This window comes from Punica granatum, chromosome 7 (genome assembly GCF_007655135.1).
Source record: "Punica granatum isolate Tunisia-2019 chromosome 7, ASM765513v2, whole genome shotgun sequence".
Taxonomy (NCBI): Eukaryota; Viridiplantae; Streptophyta; class Magnoliopsida; order Myrtales; family Lythraceae; genus Punica; species Punica granatum.
Window position 1 is genome coordinate 15,308,922 of NC_045133.1, and position 21,387 is coordinate 15,330,308.

Genomic DNA, 21,387 nt, shown 5'->3' on the forward strand with positions numbered 1-21,387 from the left:
CACGGGCTCGAGAGAGCCAAAGAGACTATCGGTCACCTCCTTTGGGGTGTGGCCGAGAGACTCTATGGCCGGCCTCCTCAAGCCGTAATGGCCTCCTTGACCTCTATTCCGACCCTCTCCCCTCATGGTAACAGATAAAACATCATCACATCAAAGCATCATCACACTCAAATATGATCTCATGCAAACACGTAATAAATCGGTTGGGGACCGTCTTATCATCCCATAAAACTCGAAAACTAAAAGCCCTAACTTCTCTAATGGGTTTAAGGATGTTATACCTATGTCGGGGAACGTTGAAATAAGTCGAAAGCCGGCTAGAGGTACAAGAACCACTCAACACAAAGCTGAACAAAACAAAAGGCTTGAAGGAGTTTTCTTTGCTCTCTAGGGTTACTGTGTTGTTGCGGTTGCAATGGGAGGTTCTCGAGGGTCCCGACCTATAAAATAAGGTAAAAGGAGGGGAAAGAGAGAGAGAGGAAGGAAGCATGTTGAAGTCGAGGCTGCACGATGGAGCTCGATTAGGAAGGTGAAGCCAATAGGAAGACTCTGGTATGGGTGCCCAAAACGCAAGTGATCGGGCCTTTGGTCAGTGACTCTCTTAGACACGGGAAAGGTGTGAACCTCAGGTAGTTCTCTCGTACATGTGAGCATGACTCACCATAGTCGTGGAGGAAGGAAACTCACCGAAAAAGGGAAAACTTGAGGGAGGCGCTACTGTCTAGAGTTGGTGCAAGCTGTAGGATGCCTCAAATGGAAAAAAGAATGTCGCCAATGGACTTGAGAGGTTGAATGCATGTGGGATATGGAGTTTTCTTTGAGTTCGAGTCGAGTCGGGGATGGTCACCAGAAAACCGAGATGGTTTACTAGTAAAACAAGATGGTTTTAGCCATGGAAAAGGGATGCTGGAGCTGTTGGTTGAAACTTAGGCTAAGAGAGAGGGAGGGAGAGCTTGAGAGAGTTGAACTAAAGAGAGAGTTTAGAGAGAGAATCAAGTCTAGAGACTGGTAGTGATCTTGCTTGCATTTTCTTTTTGTATGTCTCCAAAATCAAAAGTGAAGAGTGAAAGAGAGGGAGGTGGTTGTTGCACTCAAAGGAAGGAAGGGGGAGTTAGATCCATTTTTCATGGAGAAAGGAGAAGAGATGGATGTGAAGGGGTACTTTGGTGCTCTTGATATGGGACAATCCTTCATGAATTGAAGAAAGGAAGAAGAAGAGAGGAAGAAAGAGGTGTGGCTAGCCATGGTTAGGGTCATGGGCCCCACAAGTGAGTTTGGGGAGTCGGGGAGGCTCGGGTCTCAGTCCGTTGCGCATTGGATTTTTGTGACCCGAATGGACGGCCCATTGTCGATGTTGGTGATGAGAGGATTCCATCGAGCCTAATATCAATGTGTTTCGCTTAGACGGATAACTTGAGGGCCCGGAGGCTCGGGAGTCGCTTTAGCTCGATTCGGGCGATTTGAGTGAAGTTAACCGTTTCTGTCGACTCCCCGCGTGTCAGCGTTCTGGGCCATTCGTTTTGATATGCTTTGCTATCGGGGAAAAACTGTCAGCTGGGTACAAATGGCAATTAGAAGACAACCAAAGAACCTGCAGTCGGGCTTCTATGACTATTTCCTGAGTGTCTCGAGGAGTCCGAAACCCACTGTATTCTTCGTTTGTTGAAATTGGATTCCAAAGGTTTGCTGAGCAGCGTTTAGGACCATTTCGGAGCTATTCGGGAAGCTTAAATGATTTGTACAATTTGATCTGAAATGCCCTCCTTGGTCTTTAGGGTCACTAGGACCGACCGGACTTGACCTCGAGTGTTAACATTTCACCTGATTGGCCGCCGGCTCAGGAACCTAGATGTAAGGGCCCCTTTTTCCAATTAAGAATCACTCGTTGGGCGAATATGATTTCCGAAGAGTAGTCTGAACAGTGCTCCATGTTCTTGAGAACCCTTGGGATTGGCCGGGCTTGACCTCGGGCGCTCACTATTCGCTTGACAAGTCGGTAACTCGGGAGCCTCGCTAGAAACCGTCTACGATTACTCGAAAGTGCTCCAACTCAAGCAGATATTTTGCAGAATGTTCTTGGAGATGCTCTTCATCAATTTGGAACTATGCGAGATTTTTATCGTCCCATATTGAATACCTTTTGATAGATCGGTTAAATAGTGCTGCTAGATACCATTTGCTAGCGCAAAATCACTCGTCATTCGAACTCTCTGGTTGTTCTTTAGGATTTGTGGGGAACTCCTAAGGCTCTCTACATGGTTGCGCTCTTGTGTCATCTGGTTGACCCTGTTGACCCGATAATGATTAGTAATTCGGGTCTGCCAGGCCATCTTTAGTTAGAGCTCTGGAGAGTCGTAGTTGGGAGCCCTACTGAAGCTCTCTAAGAGCCGGTGAACCAAAACGGGATGCTGACAAACCTATTTAGGGGTAATTAACTTACTATTATTTGGAATTAGGTTTAATTAGATTTACTCAGCCTTAATTAGCTCAAAATTGCTCTTATTTAGACAATTGATTTTCGAGATATTTTTAACTAAAATTAAGATAAAACATAAAATTAATAAAAACGATAAACCTAATACTGATAAGTACCTAAAGCATACAACTTCCCCTAGGGCTAGACCTAATACGATCACTTCATTCACTTACTATTGATAGATAGATTCTCCTGTTAACATAGGATTTTATATCTTCTCGTATGTCTTCCGATATCTACGAGAACGTATTCCTATGTATCAAATCGACTATACTATTCTTAGGCAACTAATTAGTGGGAATCCATTATGATCAAACGCTAATTGGCCACCTAAGGCGATTGATTATTCTTAATCCTCTTGCAAATTAATCTCGTTTAACAACTTGAATTAAACTTAGGTTATTCTATCCTGAGCCTAAACTTAGAATCCGTTTCCAAGTTCATCTAAGTTGTTAGAACAATATGATTGGTGGCCAAACAATCAAATAACATTAAGAACGTAATAGAATAAACACGATCAATCAATCAATAAACAACAAAAAAGAAAAATCACGAATTAAGAATAAACCCTAGGTTCTATTGAAGCACTAGGAAATGAAATTAATTCATAGTAGCGGAGTTCAACAACTTAGATATTAAAGAAAACATAATCAAACATTAGAAGAGTAAAAGAAGAGACGATAGAAACTTGCCCGATCTCGAGCTCAAGTCGTATCCTTCTTCTCCTTGGTCTTCCGTTGCTCTTTCACGTTCTCTTGTTCTTCCTTAGACCCACCTCTTACATCCAGCTAAGAGGCCCTTAAATATCCCAAAAGAATCCCAATAAATTTTCTACCAAATCTATAATTCTAATTTCCTGTGATTCCAAAGTAAATTTTCTAAAATGAGATAAGAGAAATCCATTGGGTTCTAGTCTTGGCCTTCAAGATATTCTAATATAAAGTATCTCCATCATGATGTCTTCAAGTCCAAAAATTGCCCAAAATAACTTTTGATCCAAGAAATCTTCAGTTCCGCACGAACAAAGTTGTTTGCTGCAGCACTTTTCAATGTGCACTACCACATACTTTCCACAGATCCGAATACATGTAGAGTGATGCCGCATAGAGTTTCCTGTGTTGTAGCACAAAATGCTAAGCGTCTTCATTCTTCTTTAAGCAATCCCAATTTCTATCACGATCCTCGAGCTCTTTTAATGCTTCTGACATCTCCCGAGAGCATCACATATGACATCAATAGCCATCATTCAAGGAACTATCTCAAAAACCAATTAAAAACACCAAAAAAACTAATTAACCTATAAAAACAAAATTCAAATTAAAACAAAACTAAAACTAAAAATAAAACTAAACTAATTCAGAGTTCTAGCAACCAATTCTTACCTAAAAGTTGGTCCTTTAGCTCGTTTTCATTGAGTTGTCATTTATAAATAAAAAATAGGTAATAATTTTAATATATATGCATAAATATGTTTCGACGTGAAATATTTTAATTTTAATATGTCCTTAAAAAATTAAGATAATTACAAAATTAACCTTAAAACTTGACGTATTAATTTTTGACCGAATTAGATAAATGATAATTTTGAAAAAGTTACATTGCTAGTCCTTCTCTAATATAGTAGTAATATTTGAATTAATCACAATTCTTTAAGATACGTGGATATAATTATTAGATATTATATATTATAGAAAAAGAATTAATTCTTTATTAAATTTTTTATATTTAACTAAAAACTTTAAAGTACGAATATGTAAATACAATCATTATATTTATAATAAAGTCCTGTGCATTGCAGAGGAAAAAAAATGTAGTGTATAGTAATTTTCATTACAAATATAATCCATGCAATGCGTGAATTAACTAGTTTTTTTTTTCGCTTTCGATCTTACCTAGTTCCATTACAGATAATAATCTCCCGTAACGCGTTGGTGTTAACCAATTAAGATTAAAAGTCAAGTGATAAGATCATTTTATTTGCTTCTTATTTGATTGCACGAAGAGTGATGGAATCGGCTTCCACCACTCATGAAACAATTAAAATAATCCTGTAACGCAAATCTTCAGCCAGCCTATTGAATCGGCCAAGATTCCAATGACAATCACCGAAGACCAAAAAGTCGATGAAAGCCACGCTGCGGTTCCCATGTTTTTGTGCTTTACAAGTTTGCCCTTAAGTTCTTATTTAGTAAATACTTAATCCCCAAACATAAAATTAGGCAGTTCGAATAATCTATGGTTCACTAGTCCATTTCCATGGCTAAATGCAAAAATTATGCCAATTCCTCCATGTACATCCCAAATATTCTCATCCTTCAGGATTTGTTTGGATAAAAGGAAAGGGAAGCAATCCCGGATAAAAGGAAAGGGAAGGAAATGGAAGGGAGGAATATATAATATATAGTATATTATTTCTCATAGAATTTTCGAAAACTTCATTTCCTATATATTCTTTTTGTTTCACGAAGTTAGATTGATCAATCCTTATATTGGAATCTGTGAATAAATATTAAGATTTTCGTAAGAAAGAAGAAGAGAATTTCTCGACTCAAACATCAAATATTAAAAACTTTTATCAAATAAATCAACTTTCTTATAAACCCACATAATGCGTGAATCTATATCTAGTTCCAGAATTACATTAGCATAATCTATGTTACCTATGATAAAAGAAAATTATAAATATATAAATATTTGTCTATACCACTTAGTATTCAAAAAGCCATATGAAAACCCTGATTAATCTAGAATCGAGCCGAGTTGGGTAAGTAAAACTCTTTCGATCAATAATATATTTTAAAATATCGTAATCCGAATTTCCAGCCAAAAAAAGGGATCAAATTAAAGAAATGTGCAGAATCAAGGGAGAGATATTAATTATTGTTTTTCCTTAAACATAGTTAGAGATAGAAGTGTTATTTTATTGGTACATCCCACCTGGACGCATTATCATATTATCGTACAGAGACAGAATATTCAGCAACATACAGACAAACGAGTTCATCTCGATCTGCCACGCTATTATCCCGATACGGTAAGGGAGCTGACCTAGCCATTCATGCGCTAAAGACTCAACACTGTTTCGGGGAGGATGCTTTTGCAATTATCCATAGTTTTGGGTTCAGACTGTGAATATTTGGAAAATATTTGTTCAATCAATCACCTCCCTGAACTTTCATAATGTTTCTCATTGCAGCAATTAATATTTGGGCTACCTTGTCCAATGTCCATTGATCCGTCTCCCCGAAGAAATTTAAATAAAATTTAATTTTCTAAAAATATAAGACCAATCACATTAATTTTTTCGTCAATAAAAGAGACCTATTAGTCTAATACAAGGATAGAAATAAACCGAAATAAAAGGCACGTAACTCCCACTAGTGAGAATCAAACTGAAGACCTCTTTATTTCGAATCAACGCTCTGTACCACTGCACTAAGACCCATTTCTTAATCACATTGACTTTTACTAGATGATAAAATTCTTTTCGAGATTAGTGAAAAGTGAGATGACTGTTCTGCTATTTTTTATGACTTGCTCTTTGCTAGGACTTGCTATTTGTTAGATCATATTGATGAATATAAAGGATTATATCCGATCCATTTGTATTCGTATTTTCCTCTTACGCATGGAAATTATTAATTTTTTAGCCAGAGCGATTGAAAGGAAGCGTTGCAACTGCATTAGCAGAATAAATGGGGTTAAAAATAAAATAAAATAAAATAAAAAAGATCAACCAATGAGGCATGAATGTAAATCACGAGCAATCGAGGAGTCAAAATGCATATAAAGTAATTTGTGGGGACATCCGCCAAAATATCCGCAAGTTCCGGGCTACCGCCCGTAAGCATAAATAGATGGGTCTCTGGGTGCAGCACAGGACTGTCCAACCAAACCGTCACGGATTTCTGCCACTCCTTCGCTGCATGTGCTCTGCTCTGGGCCCCGCCACCACCACCACCACCACCATCGGCCTCGCTCGTCGTCATCAATCAATCATCTCCTTCTCTTCTCCTTCTTCTCCTTCTTGCAACTTTGCCCTCTGTCGTTCGACCCACGGAAAAAAAAAAGAGAGATGGCCGCAGCAGTGGGGAACGATCGCGCCTGTTGCAAGAAGGGGCCCGGCTACGCCACCCCGTTGGAGGCCATGTCTGGCCCCAGAGAGGCTCTCATCTATGTCACCTGCGTCTATTCAGGTAATTCCCCTGATCACCGGTAAGCCCAAGGCTCAGCATTTTGTATGTTCTTTGTCTAACTGGTCCGAGTAATCTCAAGCATCAGGTAGTACATATGGTTAATCTGTTTGTTCCGGAAATGGCTCGGATCATGTCGATGCTGTTTACGTTCGCTTTCCGGTTTCCCCGGTTGTAATGCTAGTTTCGTGAGTTATTGGTCCGGTCCGGTCATGTTGAATGTATTATGTTCAGTTTAGCAAAATGATTTCTGGGTATTACTGTCGAATTGGTTGATAACAGGTCGTGATCTTGCTCTAATTTGTGTCATATTCCTAATAGAGAGATTAAATCCCTCACCAGGATAGAAAGAAAAATAGTCGGGTTTTTATGGGGCTTTGGTTCCACCATCATTCAGCTCGAGTTTTTAGATTGGTGTGGGCTCAAACCCCGTATGGGTCATGAAGAATTTAACAGAGTCCATGACATGAGTATGACTTACCGACATCTCTGAGTATCATAGTGATGTTTCTGTTTCAAAACTGAATGTGTCCTGTGTCAATGGATTGTTTAGTTTGATTAAGTTTCCTGAGTTTTCTATTTTTGTGCTCGGGTAATGTCTAGTTTGATTAAGTTTCCTGAATGGTAATGTCTATTTTTCTGTTTCAAAACTGAATGTGTCCTTTGTCAATGGATTGTTTAGTTTGATTATGTTTCCTGAGTGTTTCAAGTATGAAAAGGGGCTGCTGATTTATAATTGAATCATGAGGATTGAAGGAGGAAATAAGATGCAATACATCATCGTACTTGGCGATGGGAATCTCTTGCAACCGAATATATATATATATGTAATGCAATATAGGAGCCGTTGTAATTTGTAAATTCAGTGTGTATATATAATCTGCCGCTATATGCATGAGTATCTTGTTAATCCAAGCCTTCTTCTATGCTTTTTCCAAAGGCGACTCGGTCATAAGGAACGAACTAATTTATACTATACGGTTTAAGCAGCTGAGATGTCCTTCAATCATCATTTGTAAGCTAATGATGGTTTTTTTTTTTTGGCCACGCTAATCGTGGTAATATGTTGGTCCAATTATATTATATACTGGTGATCAATTCGAGCTGTTAAGGGTCTGATTACGTAGATATATCCCGTGATATTCAGCACTTGCACTTTTGCAGGTACCGGAATAGAGAAACCAGATTATTTGGCTACAGTCGATGTGGACCCAAGCTCGCCTAGTTACTCGAAAGTCATCCACAGGCTGCCTGTCCCATACCTAAACGATGAATTGCACCATTCTGGTTGGAATGCATGCAGCTCTTGCCATGGAGATCCTTCCGCTGACAGGCGATTCCTGATCCTCCCATCGCTCATGTAAGTATCAAGCATGATTGAATTTGGGAAATTGTAATTTCTTCATGACCGGTTCTTATTTCTCAATTAATCTGCTGAATTTTGTAGCTCTGGTCGTATTTATGTGATCGATACGAAGACCGACCCGAGGGCTCCATCTCTCCACAAAGTTGTTCAGCCTTCGGATATTGTTCAGAAGACAGGACTGGCATATCCCCACACTTCCCATTGTCTTGCCTCTGGTGATATAATGATCTCCTGCCTCGGGGATAAAGATGGAAAGGCTGAAGGGAATGGCTTTCTTCTCCTTGACTCTGATTTCAATGTGAAAGGAAGGTAATGACTTTTAATGGCTATTAACTTTTATGTTTGTGAAAGCTTCAGTAGTCTAATAAGGACTTGACTTGGTTGAGTTCATTCCCCTGGTCATAGATGTAAATCATAGCCATCTAAAAACTTTTATGTTAAGTTCATTCCCCATGGTCAGGCTGTAGCTAATAAATTTGGATACATTCGAAACAAATGATAGGACGCATTGGTTTCTTTACACCAGCTTTAAATTATCCAAAAAATAAAATAAAAAAATCTATGATTGACTTACGGAAATGTGAACCCTTTTGCTGTCTCTGCTCATGCGTTAAGGTGGGAGAAATCTGGGCACAGCCCACTGTTTGGCTATGATTTCTGGTACCAACCTCGATACAAGACAATGATCAGCTCCTCGTGGGGTGCCCCTGCTGCTTTCACCAAAGGATTTAATCTTCAGCACATATCAGATGGTCTATACGGTAGGCATTTGTTCGTGTATGCCTGGCCCGATGGTGAACTGAAGCAAACAATGGATCTTGGCAGTACAGGGCTTCTACCTCTCGAGGTAATTATTAAATCCAAGCAAAAAGCCAGTTAGAACCAATTATGCTATCTAGGCCTTTCTTTTCTTTCAATGTAGTTCACAGTTGAAATGGACTACACTACCTTTACAGATAAGGTTCCTGCATGATCCATCCAAAGCCATGGGATTTGTTGGGTGTGCATTAACCAGCAATATGGTGCGGTTCTTCAAGAATGACGATGACTCATGGGGCCACGAGGTAACGTGCATTAAATATTTACATGCTATGTAGATGTATTTTTCCGGTTTATGACTGGAATTTAAACATGTTGCCCGGCTTATTTCTACAGGTGGCAATATCTGTCAAGCCACTGAAAGTGCAGAACTGGATCCTCCCTGAAATGCCTGGGCTTATAACTGATTTTCTGATATCGCTCGATGATCGATTTCTGTACTTTGTGAACTGGCTTCACGGGGACGTGAGGCAGTATAACATTGAGGACTCCAAAAATCCCGTGCTGACTGGACAAGTGTGGGTCGGGGGACAGATTCAGAAAGGGAGCAAAGTCTTGGCCGAGGGAGAAGATGGAAAGACACGGCAGTTTGATGTCCCTGAGATCAAGGTTTGTGTAGATACGTATCTTCTTTTTATCGTGCCATCTCTGTAACTCGGTTATTCGCTTCATATTCGAGATTCTCTGTGCTGTTCAGGGAAATCGTCTGAGAGGAGGGCCCCAGATGATCCAGCTTAGCTTAGACGGGAAGCGTCTCTATGTTACCAACTCGCTCTACAGCACCTGGGACCACCAGTTCTACCCCGAGCTCGTGAAGAAGGGTTCCCACATGTTGCAGATTGACGTGGACACAGAGAAGGGCGGTCTTGCAATAAACTCGAATTTCTTTGTGGACTTTGCAGCTGAGCCTGATGGCCCATCCCTGGCCCACGAGATGAGGTATCCTGGCGGAGATTGCACCTCCGACATATGGGTCTAAGAAGCATGTAACATATGCTCGCACAACTAAATAAATTATCGATGTTGTAGTTTGTTTCATCGCTGAAAGTTATGAGCAGTCTTCTACGTAGACTACAGTTAATGTAGTGCTTGTAATTGCTTGACGGAATAAATGAGTCTACGGGTTAATATATAGAAATCTTCCAGATTGAATCTGAATCTATTGAAGATGTGATGGACAATCGATGCCACACGAATGGAACTTTCTCTGGAGGAACAGAATTGGTTATACATTACCCATTAATTTTTCTGCTTTTCCTCTGCTATTCTGTATGAGGATGGATCTGAGATTCAATCTTTGATTGAACAATGCACAAAACAGAAAAAGAACAGCAGGGCAATAAACAACATAATGGCTGCTCCCACAATTGCCCATCCAAGGCTCTCCCCAGGGATCAATCCTCTTCCTATAATTGCAAGACCATTGCCAATGAACACGAAAGAGATCTCCACCAACAGCGGAGTGCTGGCAGTTTCCTGATTCCCCTCCCGTTGCTCCGATGGACGAAGATAGCTCAAAATCGCAACAGTCATGCCATAAACCGCGAGAAACAACAATCCGACGATAATCACCAGCCAGGCCCGTGATGAGTTCCAGTTGGTGCTGTCATCAGCCGTGACTAGGTAAGCCAGCACAAGGGGGTATGCACTCCAGTATTGGGAGTCGAAGATCTTCCCGAGCTTAAGGTGGAGGAAGACATAGTGGCAGATGGATGTGATCGAGAGGAGCGATATTAGGACCGACGCGTTGTAATGGAGGAATTGGTCGAGGATTAGGATTGAGGATTGGCAATAGAAGACTACAAATAGCAGCAGGGACAGGTCCCTCAGATACAAGGTTCTTGTCCGCATGATTGATTTAGACTGGAGTTTCTGCTGAGTATTTCGAATCGAATTGGTAGAGTCTAACATTATCCCCAGGGATTTGAAAATAAGTACGACTTTCAGCGTCTTGGAAGGCCTCTGAGAAATTTCTTAAAGTCAACGCTATTTTTCTTTGTCCCTTTAAGAAACGAGTCATGGAGTCCTCCCCAAACATTACAACAGGAGAGCAAGCCTAAAAAATATATTAGTTGAATGGATAAGTAACAACTAATCAGAATATTTACAAGTGGAAATTTGTAAGTCAGATCGGATCGGTTTTCCACTTTTAAAAATTGGATATTACACAATCGAATGGCTAAATAATACTCACCGAATATTTGTTCGTCAAGCCCAGCCACTAGAGCGGATGCTAAACGAATACAACCCAATCACGTTGCATAATCTAGCCCCTCTCTTCTCGGTGTGACCAAAGAAATCGTGTCACCACAAGTATTATTGATTCAGATGATCCACGTTTGTTTTCATTGAGCAAGATCATATTCTTTAGTATTGTAAATGAAGAGAATCCACGATTAGGAGAGTTTTATTCATTAATGGATCGATTAGACTCATGAGTTATGGGTCCATAGAATTTCTAGATACCGGGCGATACAGATGAAAAAAGAAATTGCATCACCACCTATGGATAGATGAGCTTTCATAATCCCCAGCCCCCACGCCAATCTGAGACCCATCTTTGTCATCTTATTGCTAATGTATGAAAGAAGTTCAGCTCAACGTTCAATCCCTTCGAACCCGATCCCAACAGTATCGGACAGCGAATGGTGTGCCTTGTACACTAGTTAATTAAGAATATGACCATCTATTAACTTCGTGTTAACACGGCACATATTGGTAAACCATTTGTCGTCCAATTCTAAACCGTATATTTTATGGCGCACCTTATCCAATGATGCGATATGATTAGCACAAGTGAAAAGGTGGAACAGATACTAGCGGTATTGAGATCAGAGTACAACATATATGTTTGAACAGAATAGAGCGATTACGAACTATTACGTAGACGTGTCCATGGGCCTTGGAAACTTGCCTTTCGAGACTCGAATTCGAAACATTACTTAAGAAGAACAAGCGTTATACTATTTGAGCCAACACATGTTGCTGATAATTTCTTTCTTTTTAAGTTACATGGCAGGCTATGAACATAGAATTAGTAACAAAAATAAGGAAACTAATTAAGTGCTAATCTTATGTAGGATGATTGCTTATTGCCAACTTGATTGTTATCCATATCCAACTGGAATTTTTGTAATTCCTGCTAGGTATACAATCCAAAAGCCTAAAATCGATAGAGTAGCGAAACCAATTTTTTTATTGATTTTTCGATCTAGGATTAACAATTCTCGAGACCCCTTTACGATAAAATATACACATGAAAAGGATATGAATTATAAGAAGAAAAATATGCGACTGATATAAAACACTGAGGTCCTATAGAGAAAAACTAACATACTAAAAATTGATTCTCACCACAAAAGCCCCAAAGATCATTGATCATACCGACTAGAAATATTTTTAGCATACTAAAACCGGTCCATCAGGACTTTTTTACGCCTAAAATTAACTCTGCATAGAGATGGGCTTAGCGCTTTGTGAATGGCTTGGGCGTGATAACCACAAGGTGGCTGGACCAAAATATGAAGCCCAGTTCCTTGCTTGACGACGGCAGAATATTTGTTCTGTATTATTATGAATTATATTTTAGATGGGAGCATGAGTTCTATCCTTGCCGATTTTATGGGTCAGATTCTTTCTTGGGATAAACTTATATTAGGAGGCTCCTTAAAAGGAACTTTTTGGAAGCTGCTACTTCACAGTTTGTAGGATGAGTATCGATAACGAAATAATAAGAAACTTGTTAAACAACAAGACACTTATTTTTGAACAAGAAACTTATTATTTTTTTAGTATAACAAGAAACTTGTTCTTCAAAAAGATAACTCACTATTACAAGATAATAAGATGACTTAGTAAAAAATATAGTAAATTAATAATTTGGTCCTCCAGAGATGCATGTTACATCAAATCTGACCTTAATAAATTTTTTACATCAAATTAAACATTGATAGATTAACTGTACATCAAATGGGCTCTTTCGTCATACTGCCGTTCAATAATGGACGGAAAAATCTAATGTGACATTCTAAATCTGATATGGCATTCGTTGATTAATGATTTGTCCATCGAAATATTGATGCTATATCAAATTGGACCTTGACAGATTAAGTGTACATCAATTTTTTTTTACATCAAATTAAACATTGATAGATTAACTGTACATCAAATAGGCTCTTTCATCAGATTGCTATTCAATAATGGACGGAAAAATCTAATGTGACATTCTATATCTGATATGGCATTCGTTGATTAATGATTTGTCCATCGAAAGATTGATGTTATATCAAATTGGACCTTGACAGATTAAGTGTACATCAATTGACTCATTTCATCAATATCTCCATTAACTTTAACCGGAATTGCTGACGTATACATAATAGTGCCACGTGACACCACCAAGGTGGTAGCCCAGCTGGTAACGGATTTCGTCTTCCAAAGGGAAGGTTAAGGGGTCGAAACTCGACTTAAACGTGAAAGCGTTTGCATTAGTAGACTCTTATCCTCTACCCTACGAGAGCTGTTCTGGTCCACTGTGCGCTTTGGTGGGGTCATGGTGACTTAGATGGGCTATGTCTTACCGAGCCCTTTACTCATTCGGGCAAATGAAACATTCCATGGCGGCTGTGGAGCCCCTCTGATTTCCAAAGGAGGGTTGCTACGCTAGTCTCCCCCTCCAGGCCTTTTACCCATAAAAAAAAAAAAACAGTGCCACGTGACACATGATGATTGGCCGAGTATGTTCCATATGTTTTTAAATAATAAAAAAAATTGAACCATATCCAGATCTGTAACCCAAACCATATCAGGAAAAGATAAATCTAACCATAAATTGAAAATAATAAAAATTAAAAAAGATACTGTTCATCTTCTTTGTGAAGAAGATGAACAGCATCATGGTGGCTCCCCACCATGTGTGCTCTCCTGAGCCAACCATCCGGAGACCCATGGGTGGGTTTGCGTTGGACTAGCGGGCCAAGCTCGTGGGGTGGCGAGCACCCAGCTCAGCGAGACATAGGCTCAAGAGGCTTGGTTCGCATAAGCCTCGAACTCATGGCAGTCTCGACTCAGCATATCGCTTCTTTTTCAGGGCCCCAAAGGCTCATCCTCGGCTCATGAGCGCTCGACGACCTTCGGTCGACGTTGCCGAGTCCATTGCGAGGATCGTCGAGCCTACTGTAAGGATCGTCGAAGACCTCTGAGCGATCTAGGGTTTCGGCTGACCCTAACAATGGCCAAATCTCCTATTTTTCGGCGATATTTGGTTGTGGAAAAGTTAGATCTAGCCTCGCTGTGCCGAAACTGTCTAGGAGAGGTCGATCTAAGGAGGTGATAGAGGTGGTGGTGGTGCAGGTGGTGGCGGTTCACACAACTCTAGACCAGGTTATGGCTCAAGAAGTGGCTTTGGAGACGGTAGCGACAATGGTGGTGGCAAAGGCGGTAGAGGAAGAAGCGGTAGTGGTGGAAGAGGGTCAGGCTACGGTGGCTCTGGCTCAGGATATGGATCCGGAAGTCGATATGGACATGGTAGTGGTGGGTAAGGAAGAGGTGGTGGAAGAGGGGGAGGAGGTGGTGGAAGTGGAAACTCGACTTAAACGTGAAAGCGTTTGCATTAGTAGACTCTTATCCTCTACCCTACGAGAGCTGTTCTGGTCCACTGTGCGCTTTGGTGGGGTCATGGTGACTTAGATGGGCTATGTCTTACCGAGTCCTTTACTCATTCGGGCAAATGAAACATTCCATGGCGGCTATGGAGCCCCTCTGATTTCCAAAGGAGGGTTGCTACGCTAGTCTCCCCCTCCAGGCCTTTTACCCATAAAAAAAAAAAAACAGTGCCACGTGACACATGATGATTGGCCGAGTATGTTCCATATGTTTTTAAATAATAAAAAAAAATTGAACCATATCCAGATCTGTAACCCAAACCATATCAGGAAAAGATAAATCTAACCATAAATTGAAAATAATAAAAATTAAAAAAGATACTGTTCATCTTCTTTGTGAAGAAGATGAACAGCATCATGGTGGCTCCCCACCATGTGTGCTCTCCTGAGCCAACCATCCGGAGACCCATGGGTGGGTTTGCGTTGGACTAGCGGGCCAAGCTCGTGGGGTGGCGAGCACCCAGCTCAGCGAGACATAGGCTCAAGAGGCTTGGTTCGCATAAGCCTCGAACTCATGGCAGTCTCGACTCAGCAGATCGCTTCTTTTTCAGGGCCCCAAAGGCTCATCCTCGGCTCATGAGCGCTCGACGACCTTCGGTCGACGTTGCCGAGTCCATTGCGAGGATCGTCGAGCCTACTGTAAGGATCGTCGAAGACCTTTGAGCGATCTAGGGTTTCGGCTGACCCTAACAATGGCCAAATCTCCTATTTTTCGGCGATATTTGGTTGTGGAAAAGTTAGATCTAGCCTCGCTGTGCCGAAACTGTCCAGGAGAGGTCGATCTAAGGAGGTGATAGAGGTGGTGGTGGTGCAGGTGGTGGCGGTTCACACAACTCTAGACCAGGTTATGGCTCAAGAAGTGGCTTTGGAGACAGTAGCGACAATGGTGGTGGCAAAGGCGGTAGAGGAAGAAGCGGTAGTGGTGGAAGAGGGTCAGGCTACGGTGGCTCTGGCTCAGGATATGGATCCGGAAGTCGATATGGACATGGTAGTGGTGGGTAAGGAGGAGGTGGTGGAAGAGGGGGAGGAGGTGGTGGAAGTGGAAACTCGACTTAAACGTGAAAGCGTTTGCATTAGTAGACTCTTATCCTCTACCCTACGAGAGCTGTTCTGGTCCACTGTGCGCTTTGGTGGGGTCATGGTGACTTAGATGGGCTATGTCTTACCGAGCCCTTTACTCATTCGGGCAAATGAAACATTCCATGGCGGCTATGGAGCCCCTCTGATTTCCAAAGGAGGGTTGCTACGCTAGTCTCCCCCTCCAGGCCTTTTACCCATAAAAAAAAAAACAGTGCCACGTGACACATGATGATTGGCCGAGTATGTTCCATATGTTTTAAAATAATAAAAAAAAATTGAACCATATCCAGATCTGTAACCCAAACCATATCAGGAAAAGATAAATCTAACCATAAATTGAAAATAATAAAAATTAAAAAAGATACTGTTCATCTTCTTTGTGAAGAAGATGAACAGCATCATGGTGGCTCCCCACCATGTGTGCTCTCCTGAGCCAACCATCCGGAGACCCATGGGTGGGTTTGCGTTGGACTAGCGGGCCAAGCTCGTGGGGTGGCGAGCACCCAGCTCAGCGAGACATAGGCTCAAGAGGCTTGGTTCGCATAAGCCTCGAACTCATGGCAGTCTCGACTCAGCAGATCGCTTCTTTTTCAGGGCCCCAAAGGCTCATCCTCGGCTCATGAGCGCTCGACGACCTTCGGTCGACGTTGCCGAGTCCATTGCGAGGATCGTTGAGCCTACTGTAAGGATCGTCGAAGACCTCTGAGCGATCTAGGGTTTCGGCTGACCCTAACAATGGCCAAATCTCCTATTTTTCGGCGATATTTGGTTGTGGAAAAGTTAGATCTAGCCTCGCTGTGCCGAAACTGTCCAGGAGAGGTCGATCTAAGGAGGTGATAGAGGTGGTGGTGGTGCAGGTGGTGGCGGTTCACACAACTCTAGACCAGGTTATGGCTCAAGAAGTGGCTTTGGAGACGGTAGCGACAATGGTGGTGGCAAAGGCGGTAGAGGAAGAAGCGGTAGTGGTGGAAGAGGGTCAGGCTACGGTGGCTCTGGCTCAGGATATGGATCCGGAAGTCGATATGGACATGGTAGTGGTGGGTAAGGAGGAGGTGGTGGAAGAGGGGGAGGAGGTGGTGGAAGTGGAGGCTCAGGCACAAGAAGCGGTTCTGGGCTCTGGTTATGAAAGTGGTCAATTGATGTACACTTAGTCTGTCATGGTCCATTCGATATAAATTTTTTTTGGAGGTCAGAATTAATATAACACCAATCTCTCAAGAGGCAAATTGCTAATTTAATGCCACATCAGATTTTTCCCATCCATTATTGAACAACAGTCTAACGGAATGGGCCATTTGATGTATACTTAATCTGTCAAGATTAAATTTGATGTAAAAAAAATTTTGAGGTGAGATTTGATGTAACATGCATCTTTCGAGGACCAAATTATTAATTTACTCTAAAAAATAAGTTTATCACTGACTAACAAGAGACTTATTATTTTTTTTGGGTCATCCTTAAAATCCACCCTTCAAGAATCCTCATGATGGCAGTTATTCTTTCTTATTTCGTGAATCATGTTCGTCTTGTAAAGATGTAAAGGACCTTCGACAAGATCGAATTGAACACCTTACATTTATCTGTACTTTATGTTGCAGTACTTAAAATCTTAAAGGAGTATAAGGATTGATCAGCGTGGGAATATGGCGAAATGCTAGCACTTTGCCGAGATCTTATTGATCACTGATTTTCAATAAAGCTAGGTACAAGCCATACTTAGCAACTTTCAAGAAGGATGCAAAATGACGTTGTCTTGAATGTAAAGGAGAAGGTCGGACGCCTCATCAACACTAATTTCATGCTAATGGCCATTTACGTGGAGTGGCATGCAAATATTGTTCCTGTTGTAATTGAAAGAAAAAAAATTAAGGAAACTGCGAATCTGTATTGGTATTAGGAACCTGAATTCTACCACACCAAAAAAATTACAACATGGGTTTTATTACTCGTTAAAATATTGGAAAAAAAAATCTTCATCCTCAATTTTTGACGTTTTTGTTACTTTGGTCGTGAACCTTTTCTTTTGTTGTTCTTGTCCTCCATGTTTCACGTTTTTTTTTTTATCGTTTTGGTCCGGTTGTCCATGTTTGGCTGTTAAAAATCGTATTTTATCAATTAAATTCATTTGGTAATGTCTCTATTACAACTCTATTCCACTCCATTTTTTTTCTCAAATTCAAAAATATAATCATTACTATTTTGCTTTTTTCTCCCATTTAATAATAAATTTTTAGACATAATTTTTCCTAATCATTATTACAATTAATTTTTAATAATAAATTCTTCAACTCCACTCCATTCTTCCATCAATTCAATAATATAATTATTACTTTTTTAATCTTTTTCTCTTATTTAATAATAAATTATCACACATTCTTTTTTTTAATCATCATTACAACCCCACTTAAATATTACATTAATATTTGGAATGGAATGGAGTTAAACTCCATCCTATTACCAAACGCAACCTATTTTTTTTATAATAATTATAATTTCAAAAATATTCTTTCTTTCAGAAAAATGAAGGGGAAGAATCGAACAGGATGGGAAGGAGGGAAAGTGGGGGGCTTGGTGGAGGCAAGACGGGTTCCCCTACCCTTCTTCCCCTTCCTGATTACTATTATTGTTTTCCTTAATTTTCTAGTAATTGGGTGGCGGGAGATTATTGGCGACCACTGGCGACAATAACTAGTGAGGTCATTGGCGACCTTGATTGAGGGGTGGTGGCTATTAGTGACCTCCTTGGTCGTCAAAAACGCTAATTGAGGGGTGCATGACCTTCTATGATGGCCCTCGCCTCCTCCTCCCCCTGTCATCTTTCTGTTTGCCATTCTTCCTTGTTTTAAATTTTTAAAAAATATTTTTAGAATTATAATTATTATTTAAAATTAATATTTGGATGGAAAATATCTTTTTTAAGGAAAAAATGGACAGCCGGACCACAATGTAAAACGTGAAATGTTGAGGACAACAAAGACCAAAGAAGAGGTTTAGGACTAATAGTGCATTTTTCCCTTAAAATATATATTTATTGTTTACATATCATTAAATATTCACCAGTTTATCATATCTGTGTGTAGCACGAATTCTATAAAGAAAATATTATCATAAAAATTTAAATATATGAAATCAATAATTGGTATATAAATTTATAGTTTATATCAATATGCAATAGGTTATTTTTTATATTGTAATTATACTATTATATAAAGCGAAACCTTCGCTTTTGATGTCACTTTTTATTTCTCAAAATGCCCATAATACATCATCTTTAATTAATTACAACCACTATATTTTGGACAATTTAATAATTTCATCAAGTAACTTTCTAGTTCATTCACCCACTTTTCTTTCCACCTCCACTCTCTCTCTATTTTTCTCACCGGTCCCCCTTCTTATTTTCTTTCTTTATTTTTCCTGATCATTTCTCTCTCTCTTTTTTCCCGTTTGTAGCACTGGTGCATTTGTTTAGTAAACTTTAATGCAGTAAATGCATACTTGTAATAAAAGAATACATATCAAATATATATCAAAAGTTCTTAACTACGGAATTCATGTAACATATAAATTATTTCAATTATCAATTTAATTATCAATTTGAATATTTTTAGATCAACTCGTTTGTTTTATTTGCTGAAGGAATAATACTCTTAGAACCTATTAAAATTTTAAACTAACTATTTGCTTTCTCTTTATATTAATTGATATTTCATATATTAATTTTTATAAATTTGAATACTTTTGGATACAATGACCCACCCATTTGCTTGAATGAGAAATTTACTTAATTGAGCTTCTATAAGCTTAGCAATAACTCATAAAATTTTTAAATTGATTTTAAGGTTATAAATTATAAATAATTCTTTATTTTTCTTAATCATGGATATATATATATATTTATTAATGATATGACAATAGTTGATCGAAAATTTGAAATATTCTTTCATACATGATATTTTTTTATATTAATATATTATTATTAATTATAATATTACTATTATCATTTAATTTCTATATAATATATATTAAATTATGAGTTAGTAAATGAATTCACTATTTTTCCTTCAATTATTAGGGTGTTGTCAACCATATATATATATACACAAAATTTCTATAAGTTGATTTCTACATGTCAATTTTTTTCGGTGTGAATCCTAGTATCCGAAAACTCAATTGGGCCCCGATTAATCCATTCGAGTTGGATCGGCCCACTAAGGGGTAAAGTTCTTCTAGGTTGATTGCTTTACCAATTTTATTTATGAAAAAGCTTGTGTAAACCAATTTCCTCGCAAATCATAAAACTTGGAAAAGATAAAGGAAAAATTGATTTGGTAAGCGTGTGTTTATGTGGTGAGGGTGCGAGGTAGAAGAGAGAGGCTTTCAAGGAGAGAGAGCGGAGACAAATATATACCACAAGAAAAGGGATCTAGAGTGATTCATTTTTCCACCTAGGGCGATCCTTTTTGCGATTGCCCTAAGTCTCCCGACCCTCTTCCAGACCCATATATAAGGGCTGCGCTAGGTTAGGTCAGGATTGACCTGGTGACCCTTTTATTGGGCCCGACTTAGGGGCCACCCTTTTTAAAAGGTTGGCATAATTGGCATAACACCCTTGCACCTTGAAGGGCCTCATTCCCCTCAAACAGCCATCACTAGTATCTTAATTTGGTAAGCAAAACTGACCGGCGACGCCACTCAAAATTAATCGGCAGGGTGAACTTCACCCTCAACGGTACAGCTGACTTGAAATCCCAGGGCTTGTATCTCAAAGAAAATAAATTATCCTAATATTGAGTTTTGTCTTGTATAATAGTTGTTTTGAACTACCGTTCAACAACATTTTTTTTTCCCGATAAGGGCATACTATACAAAGCTTCATCTAGGAACTCCACCAAAGGGGTTCCACATCTTTGTCGATTCAGGAAGCAACCCTTTACGGTTGCATGCAATAAATGCTCGAACTGTCCACGTACAAGTGTATCCGGGGTAAGAATTCAGTATTTTAATTAAATAATTGTTGTTGATAGGATCATCGAGGAAACAAAACGGTCTTACATATATGTATATGCATCAATCTTTTTATTTTTATTTTTTATTGATGGACAGATAAATATGAGCTTCTATAAGCCAAGAAGTTCAAGAACATCATCGATTCCATGCTCCCCGCCATTGTTGACAATAGTAGTGGCACATTCAAAAATCAAAAGGAAAATTATGAGTTTATATGTGACTTAAAATTAATCACTTATCTGTTTGAACTTTTAAATGAAAATGTGCTAAAGTTCGTATAAGTCCAATAGAAATTTAATATGGTATCAGAGCTCAGATTATACGTATGCACACCCACCTGCGTATGCGTATCCACACCACGCCGGATCCAATATGTCTGAGTGCAGCCAAGAGTGTGCCTCGTATAAGTCCATCCTCTTCCCCCGGCCGCGCCCCCTGCCTTAGCACAAAAGATAATATGTTGCAGTAGATAATATGTTGCCTTTGTTTTAGGTAAACAAGCTTGTTTCCTTTAATATGATATAAGCCTGTTGAATCTGAACTATCATTAGACATATAGTTGTTCTTATATTTAATTCATGCGATATCGATTCTGATTCTTAATTATGGCTCTAAATTTTCATTCCATTAATTTCAATTCAATTTATAGAAATATTAATTAAAAGTAAAAATTGCAAAGGCTTGCACATCAGCGAGCGGGTTGCATGACTAGCATAAATAGTCAATATATCATTCACTTTTGATACCGAAGAGGGGGTTGTCTAGTTGGTCAGTCTGCTC

General features: G+C 39.5%; 1 protein-coding gene across 1 annotated transcript; it reads left to right on the top strand.

The window, feature by feature from the left end:
* The first annotated feature begins 6,350 nt into the window (after positions 1 to 6,350).
* On the top strand, positions 6,351 to 10,014 carry LOC116214283 (selenium-binding protein 2). The gene is made up of 7 exons (XM_031549681.1): positions 6,351 to 6,672; positions 7,834 to 8,029; positions 8,117 to 8,344; positions 8,651 to 8,882; positions 8,992 to 9,099; positions 9,191 to 9,463; positions 9,552 to 10,014. The coding sequence occupies exons 1-7, from the start codon at positions 6,552 to 6,554 to the stop codon at positions 9,831 to 9,833; spliced, it is 1,440 nt and encodes a 479-aa protein (XP_031405541.1). The 5' UTR covers positions 6,351 to 6,551; the 3' UTR covers positions 9,834 to 10,014.
* Positions 10,015 to 21,387: the final 11,373 nt, after the last annotated feature.